The 9,209-nt window shown below is 37.9% G+C and overlaps 1 protein-coding gene across 2 annotated transcripts in view; it reads left to right on the forward strand.

Annotated features, from left to right (window-relative positions):
• dok4 (docking protein 4) overlaps positions 1-8,672 on the forward strand; it is a 74,009-nt gene extending 65,337 nt beyond the window's left edge. For both annotated transcript variants that reach the window (XM_051380045.1, XM_051380046.1), the window contains exon 9: positions 532-8,672. In XM_051380045.1, the coding sequence (XP_051236005.1) occupies positions 532-677 (146 nt within the window). In that variant the 3' untranslated portion in view covers positions 678-8,672. The remainder of the gene's footprint in view (positions 1-531) is intronic.
• Positions 8,673-9,209: the final 537 nt, after the last annotated feature.

Below are 9,209 nucleotides of genomic sequence, written 5' to 3' on the forward strand. Positions count from 1 at the left end.
GGTCTTTTGCTTTTCGCAGGCACCATATTTTCTCTTACATGCTCGAAGGCTTTTAGTTGGTTGCAATCTGCAATCTTACCACTAGATGCCACTAAATCCTACACCTTTACCTTTAAATATACTTTTTTGGTCTTGTCAAGATTGAACAGAGTCTGTATTGAAATTATTTTTACAACTTGAAATTGAAATTGGTCTTTGGTTTAATTTGATTAAATACCACTAACATCATTAAAAAATAAAATAAAATGAAATAATGCCAAACCTTAATACTGCATATTCAGTGATAGAATGATAGTTCATGCTTCCTCTCTGAGAGTGAGCAATATCAATCTCATGTCTGAGTGTTGAGTACAAAATTGGAGTCTCATGGATAGCCTAGCTTAGCATAAAGACTGGTGACAGACAGAATCAGCTAGCCTGGCTCTGTCCAGAGTGAAAAAACATGCCTACCAGCAAATCTAAAGCTCACTGATTAACATGCTGTCTCTGGTCTAGGCTACAGTAACAGCTGTGTCTCTGCTCTGGCTGTAGGTGATGCTGCAGAAGACGACCTGATGTCCACCCGCCTGCCTCCTGACCGCCACTCCACGCTGCCGCTGGCAAATACACATGCACAGTCCCAGCCGCACATACACACACACTCCCCGACACACTACCCCACATACCCTGGACAGTGACACACACACAGAAGAAGACATGGACGCTGAATAAGATGCAGACACAAACACACATACCTACAATGCATGCAGGCACACACAATTCACTGAGAGAAACAAACACTCTCCCTCCTTGTATGAGTTTTACAGCCCAACGTTACACCTCATGGAAAATGTTTTAGGTGGGACTAACACTGGCCGACTGACCATCCTGAATGCAGAAAGCAGGAAGTGACATTCCACAGAAGACTGCAAGGAGGTTGGGCTTCCTTACATGACTGCAGCTCCCACAATTCCACAATAAATTTGGGATATTTGGCGTTTTTCCGCACTGAGGCCGAGAACCTCTGCCTGGCAGAATGGCATTGCCCACTGATTGAAGTAAGGACTAAAGGCTCTCAGTATGCTTTAAACCAGCTAGTTTGTATTATGTTGTCCAACCAGGTCTAAAGGCATAAGTGGTTCTACCTGTGCCACTCTGGAGGGTGGGGTGAAAAACCATAAAGAGCAGTTTGCCAGGAGTTTTAAACAGAATTGTTACTACAGGTTTTTATTGAAATAATGACTAAAATAATAAATCTCTGTAGATACAGCTGGTAGCATGTTACTTTGCACTGGTTCTCCTCACACCACAACTCAATTTGTCACTGCTGGCTGAATAGATATCAGTGTAAGGCAGAAACCTTGAATATCCAAAACCATTACTTTTCAGGAAATTACATTTTTTTTGTTTTGTCAAAAGTTTGTATTGTTGTTGGTTTCAATACTTTCCATTGGTTAAATATATGTAAAACCCACAAACAGTAAAGGGTGACCAATGGCATTGATTTATGAAATATGGAAATATGAGGTTTCTGTCTGACAGCAACGATATCAATAGGTATTTGCTACCTTATCATCCATATACAGTGCTGCAAAAATATTTGCCCCCTTCATGGTTTCTTATTTATTTGCATATTTGTCAAACTTTAATGTTTCAGATTAAACAAATTTAATATTAGACAAGGATAACCCGGATAAATACAAAATGCAGTTGTAAAATGATGATTTCATTTATTAAGGGAAAAAAACTATCCAAACCTATTTGGCCCTATGTGAAAAAGTAATTGCCCCCTAAACCTAATAACTTGTTGTGCCACCCTCTGCAGCAATAACTGCAATCAAGCATTTTCGATAACTAGCAATGAGTCTTTCACATCGCTGTGGAGGGATTTTGCCCACTCTTCTTTGCAGAATTGTTTTAATTCAGCCACATTGGAGGGTTTTCGAGCATGAATGGCCTGTTTAAGGTCATGCCACAGCATCTCAATCGGATTTAAGTCCGGACTTTGACTAGGCCACCCGAAAACCTTCATTTTGTCTTTTTTAAGCCATTCAGAGGTGGACTTGCTGGTGTGTTTCGGATCATTGTCCTGCTGCATAACCCAAGTGCGCTTGAGCTTGAGGTCACAAACTGATGATTGGACATTCTCCTTCAGGAGAGCAGAATTCATGGTTCCCTCAATTACGGCAAGTCGTCCAGGTCTGAAGCAGCAAAGCAGCCCCAGACCATCACATTACCACTACCATGTTTGACTGTTGGTATTTACATTAGTTTTACGCCAGATGTAATAGCTTCCAAAAAGTTTAACTTTTGTCTCATCAGTCCACAGAATATTTCCCCAAAAGTCTTCAATCATCAAGATGTTTTTTGGCAAATGTGAGACTAGCCTTAGTGTTCTTTTTGGTCAGCAGTCGTCTCGCCTAGGAACTCTCCCATGGATGCCATTTTTGCCCAGTCTCTTTCTTATTATTGAATCATGAACACTGACCTTAACTGAGGCAAGTGAGGCCTGCAGTTCTTTCGATGTTGTTCTGGGTTCTTTTGTGACCTCCTGGATCAGTCGTCAATGGACTCTTGGAGTAATTTTGGTAGGCCGGCCACTCCTGGGAAGGTTCACTACTGTTCCAAGTTTTCTCCATTTGTGGATAATGGCTCTCACCGTGGTTCGCTGGAGTCCCAAAGCCTTGGAAATGGCTTTGTAACCCTTTCCAGACTGATAGATGTCAATAATTTTGTTTCTCATCTGTTATAGATTTTCTTTACATCGCAGCATGATGTGTTTCTTTTTAAAATCTTTTAGCCTACTTTACTTTGTCAGGCAGGTTCTATTTAAGTGATTTCTTAACAAAATTCTTAAAAGAAATCATCATTTAAAAACTGCATTTTATATTTATCTTTGTCTAATATGAAAACGTGTTTGATGATCTGAAACATTTAAGTTTGACAAATATGCAAAGAAATAAGAAATCAGGAAGGGGGCAAATACCTTTGCATACCACTGTGTATATATATATATATATATATATATATATATATACACAATAATATATATACTGATCATTTTTACAGTATTCTACACCTCATAGTTTCATGGAGAGAACTAAGAGAATGTAATTTGGTCATGATTAGTTTTTAACTGGCGCTTTTACCTGGTTATTAAACAGTCTCAGTTCAATGCCTGTATATGATCTACATAAACAAACAAGACCATCAGTAACAAAATTGGCTAATTTTAAATTTAGTTATTCTTAATGCCTGCCACCAGGTCAGATTCCCCTTGAAATCAGTTAAATGAGGCGGTAGAAACACTTCCACATTTTTCCACAGGGGCTGCCAGAATCAACACAAAATGAAAGTTCCTTGTAGGGGCTTTAACATAAATGCTGAGTTTAAAGTAAATATTCATACGTTATTCATTAATTCATGGAAACTTTACTTTCCACATGTTGAATTTTTGTCAGTTTTCAGATGTGAACCATGAATGCCTTTGAGGAGAAACTGTGCATAGTAAAAAATATGTATCAATATCACATTTGGCACAATTCAAGACCTCAAGGCAGGCTTTTCACCCCACCTTTAAATGCGGCTGTTCTGAACAGTTATAAATGCTTTTGTTATGTGTCTGTTGACGTAGAACCTAGTTCATTTGAAGCATACTAAGGCCTTTGCAGACAAAACTATATTGTTACAAAGCTACCTGGCAATATTTGGTAGTGTTTTAGTGAGGAATCTGTGAAATGCCAAATTTTGCTCTAGGTTTTTATATATGGCATGTAAGCATTAGTAGGCTGGTTCTGATGTTCTAGCTTAAGTTTCTTACCCAAAGAGTGACAAGTTCCAAATGTCTGCCATGGTATTAACGTCAATAAGGCCCAGTGTGTTCAACTAGAGTGTGGACCAGGACTGCATGGTGCCTTAATAGCACCACATGGACTGTGCTATCATTAATTATTCAAAAATACACTGACACCTATGTGGAAGGTTCCTAGTGTACCAGTGCCAGCTGACACACTTATATTAAGAACACTCGATAATTTAACTGTATGTCCGCATTCGGATCAATGCCTTCGATTTTGCTGATAACTGATGTGACTTTGCAGTTACTGGATCTGTTTGGTGTGCTGAGGTTCTGAACCGCTCTGAACTGTGGAATGAAACTGTGATCACATTCTTTTTTATGGACTGGCTCCTGTACTAAAATGGATATTCACCCTTAGAGCTTCAGACTGTCTCTGGGATGAATCTTTGTACACCTCCAAGTAACCACATGCTTCTATTGAGCTATATTTGCACAACCCTGTTATTTTCTTAGGTTATTGAAGGGTTAGAAGTGAAAGAGGGGCTTACAATGTAGAGGTCAACATATATGGATTTTTTAAAGCCCATACTGATGATACATTTTGGACTGAACCTGCCAATAACTGATATTCAGTGTCTTTACATTTGACCGCTTGAATGCCAGATATTCATTTGTCCCTAATAGTCTATTTCTTACTAGAGTGACAAAACCTTAAATTCTGAAATCAGAAACTCTCCTAAAACACTGGGGAAAAATAGGAAAACATTGGAAAACACTGGCGTGCTAGAGGGCCCAAGGTCGAAATAAACTGGGACAACGTCTTCCTCTCATAAGATTAGGGTTCATTTCTGCCCTAATGGCACACCTACATGATATGTGACATCAGGTCAAAAATTAAGAATGGAAATGTCCCATTGGGCTACAGACACATCATGGTTAAATAAAGTTTTTTTGGGGCAACTTTAAGGATAGAGGGGTTTTTTGTGCATCACCTGGAAATAGGACAGAGAACATCACTTCCAGGAGTCACCCCACTTTGGGTGTCTTGTAAGGAGAGAGATTGATTTAAAGTTGTTCGGCGAGTCTCATTCCCAGGCTGTCAAACACTGATGCTATGTTATGGTAAATGGGAAACAAAGAAAGTGCCTCGGAGCAAGCCACAAAACACTATAGATAACGTTTGTGCTTCCAGGGAGTCAAATACCGATGCTTTGGCAATCCAAGGCGCTGGTATTTGAGTACCTTTGACTCACTATGTTACATGTTCCCGAAAGTTTGACAATATGACCCAAGTTGTACGAAATTAGAATTATCTTTCAAAAATGTCCTTATTAACAAGTGGATGTAGCATTTCCAGCATCTTTGAAGGTCTTCCCATGATTATTGATCAACTCATATTATCACCTTTTTGTCTGAAGTGTATCATAATGAGGGGAGGACACTGAACCAGGTCTTGTATGGGTGAAAAATATCTGCCTACTTTTTGTCATGTGGCACTCCAGCATGAATTATTCTTAGGGTAATTTATTTACAGTCTTATCATTGTAACCTTAAACTTCCTTATTACCTACCCTGCTTCCCTCCACTCACCCTGGGATTGTCCATGTTTGACCATTTAAGGAGGCTGTCAAAGACAGAAAAGAAGACTCTTTCGTTAAGATGGCTACACTTTGCTACTTATTGCCTTTGCCTTCTATTACATGTCTGACAAAGAACTTTTGAGTTCATTGGTCATTTAGTGGTTGGAGGAAGATGATCAGCATGCCAGCAAGGACAGGCTACCAGAACAAGAAAAGGGTGGATCATGTTTTTTTCTCCCCCTTTGATTGCTGCTTCTGTCATGGTTTAAGACTGTTAATGTGATAGTGGAGATTTCACCACAGCAATGTGACGTCTGGGAACACACGACCACCTTTACACAATCATACAACGACTCGTATCTGGATTGTGTCTAGATCTGATTAAGCTTGATTAATGCTGGAATCCTTGTACGATTTACATTTCATATTTATGATTTTAAGGTCATTTTAACATGACAGGGCTAAGCATTTTGTTGATTGTTTACATTATGTACATTGTGTACTGCGTGTAGATGTGTTTTGTGTACTAACATAATGCATAACTTGAGTTTTCTCTGCCCTCTTGAGAGAGTCTTGTACATATTGTTATTTATTTCACATGAAATGTGTATGTGTGTGTGTGTGTGTGTGTGTGTGTGTGTGTGTGTGTGTGTGTGTGTGTGTGCAAGAGAGAGAGAGAGTGTGACATGAGGGATTATTGAAACGTGTTCATTTAAAATGCAGACACCATGTTTTTGTACCTTGTAATGTTAAACAAGAAGATGATAGCCGGTCCACACTTTGTCAGCGTGGCTCTTCACACATAAATCTGCACCTGAGTGAACAACCAGAACACATTCAGCATCCTGACTTCTGCACCGTCCCCTCTCACAGCGGTCTCTGATTAATCACAGTCATGTTCTCTCTGTTCACGCCTGTGCCATGTTGCTGTTTTTGACTGTTTGTTTTGTGAAAAAAGTGTAGCAGGAGGAATCTGTCAGAGGGGTGTTTGATAAAGAAGGCTCAGACAAGCAGGGTTTATTGTGAAAAGCCTGTCTTGAATGAGCTCAACACACTGAACCAGGACTAAACCAAGTCAAGTCTGAACAGCTTGTTCATGACTTTGAAACATCAAGCACAGATCATGTCAATAAAGAAAACACACATGTAAAGACAAAATTGTGATGTTCCCGACAACAGAGCAGCACATTTTAAACAGATAATATTAGGAAGAAAATAAAAAAGCAAAAAACAAACTAACTACTGCCATAAACAAAGGGAAGGAGAACGTTTGCCAGCATGTTGTACTTTATACAAGTAGGATAATGTAGTTTTTACGAGAACAAGTATCATCAAAGCAAAATGTGTCAATATCTGTACTCATAAATATAGCAACTTTTATTTGAAACATTTCTAAAACATTGCTGTGAAGCTCAATTCTAAGGCAGTTCTGTAATTACACTGTATGTTTGTTTGCTGGCCTATCTTTTATTGAGGTAAACAAAAACTTTTGTTGTGAAAATATTAAACAGTTGCAGTGAAAAGAAAGGGTTTTTTAAACACAGATTTTTTTGGGTTTCCGAATCTTACAGATTCAAGTTTTTCTAAAGAAAAAAAGTCAATGATTATTAGAAGAGAAGAGTTTGAGTTTGACTTTAAACTATAAACTTAATGAAGACAGCTGCAAGTTTTCTAATAAATATAGCACTCCTGATCAACCGATATCAATTTGAAGCCTAAAATATTAACTTCCTGCTAGTCCCGCCCACTTCCATTTTAAGCACCATCTGTATGTTACTAAATCTGGCTCATTCCGAGTATGGATACTAATGCAAATAATTTAGTGGGTTGAACAGACGTGTGCTGGATATTAATGCATAAGATGTAACATGACACTTAACTTTGACCTATTAAACAGGGCCCAAAATAAGATTTCTAAGATTTCAGTTTCAGTCTAATTATGATTATGGTTTGTACAAGTTGCATAATAGCCTTTGTATGATACTGTTAAAATACCTTGAGACTGGTTGTCTGTCTTTGTTGTCCATTGTTTTTGTGATAGTGGTGTATCTGGGTATCTCTTTCATTTCTTTAATCTATATGAGAGAAAGTTTTCCTTTAACTAAGGCTACAGCTGCAGGCCAAACATATTACCTTTAATTTATGTAATAATGACTGTTAAGTTTAACGCTCTAAAAAGAATACACTGGCTCAACAAAATATTTAGGGTAACGATTTGCATGTATTTTTTTCAGGAAATCCAACTCAGCCAAGCACTTTGTAACCTTGTTTAAATAAGTGCTATACAAATAAAGGTATTTATTATTATTATTATTTAGTAAATAAGTTTAGTAACCAACATGATTTGCTTTGTCCCCTACAAGTTTAATTAGTTGAACCAACTTCATTTTAATTAAGACATTTTGAGGGGTCAAATTACTTCATTTATTATTATAACTTTATTAAATATATTTTACTTCCATTCTACTTGAAATCTCCATTCAAATTGTTATCCTAATTTTTACTGTGTTGGTTTAGCATGTTAACATGCTAACATTTGCTAATTAGCACTAAACACGAAGCATAGCTGCAGCTGATGGGAGTGTCATTCATTTTGCAGTATCAGACAAAAAGGAAATGATGATGGTGTAGATGGAACAGATCCCGGAAGTTCTAACAACATGAAGATGTCTCCACTGCTCGTGGCCCTAGAGAGAATTACTAAAGTTAGTAGGATACATCATCTGAACTGAACACGACTGTTGGTACCACATTTTGTGCCAAAGCATCCATAGATTTAGAGCTGTTTCACTGAATAAGGGAAAATTTGACCTGTGGGTGACACTGTTGACCACCAAAGTTAGGATTCACTAGGGGACCTTTAATGTCTAGTCAGATTTCATGGCAATCAATAAAGAAATGTTTTACCTGTCTGAAACAGGACCAAAGGGGTGGGCTGACCAAACCTCTTTTATGAGACAGAATTTCCTGGAAACAAGGTGAGGTAAGACTAGCTTTACTGGCAATGTTGCTTTATAAAACACCTCTCTGGGCATATAAGTGACACAACAAAGTGCTAAATGGAAGAGATGATTGACAGAAATGACTGGGAAATTACAGCGCAGACAATTTTCCTCCAGCATGGTTTTGAAAACACCAGACGGTTGTAGTGTGTGTTTGTGATTGTAGTGTTATCACAATTTAACAGTGTCAGCTCTCACCGATGGCTATTACCCCCCTTAGCTTTGTAACTGATGACAAAACATTTTCACCCATTTACACCGTCTACTTCAAGTGCATGTTTTGTAGAAAAATAAAGTCTGTTACTCACTCAACAGCTCTCCGCTTAATGCTTTGCCTTTTCTATTTTGAAAACTAAACGTCAAATATTAGCCAGAAGGTTGAAAGATGAAGTTTATGTTCACATGGTGTGTGTGTATTTACAGATCCTAAATCCTGCCGTGCAAATTCATATATATATATATATATATATATCCCAGACTTTGGAGTTAATATATCACAGACTGATCGACAAATTGTAAATATTTTCAGCAGAACTCATTACCATCATTTTGTTTTCGCCATGATCTTTATTGGATGGAGAAAGTACAGCCATTAAAAAAGGTTTTGCTCAGATTCAGCAGCAGCTCTCAGAGGTTTGTTGTCTAAAGTAAAGGCAAACGCCCAAAGACGATCTAATGATGCTAATGATGCTGGTATGGTAATTTTAACTTTTTAGATGTAGTATTTAAATTAAATCTGCTGTAAGTAACCTTTATAAAAATGACTTTTTTTTTTTTTTTGACTGATGCTGAGAAAGACTCAACAATCAGCTATCTTCAAGCCACCAAACCAAAGTGTATTTCTATGTT

Source organism: Dicentrarchus labrax, unplaced genomic scaffold, assembly GCF_905237075.1.
Source record: "Dicentrarchus labrax unplaced genomic scaffold, dlabrax2021, whole genome shotgun sequence".
NCBI classification, from domain to species: domain Eukaryota; kingdom Metazoa; phylum Chordata; class Actinopteri; family Moronidae; genus Dicentrarchus; species Dicentrarchus labrax.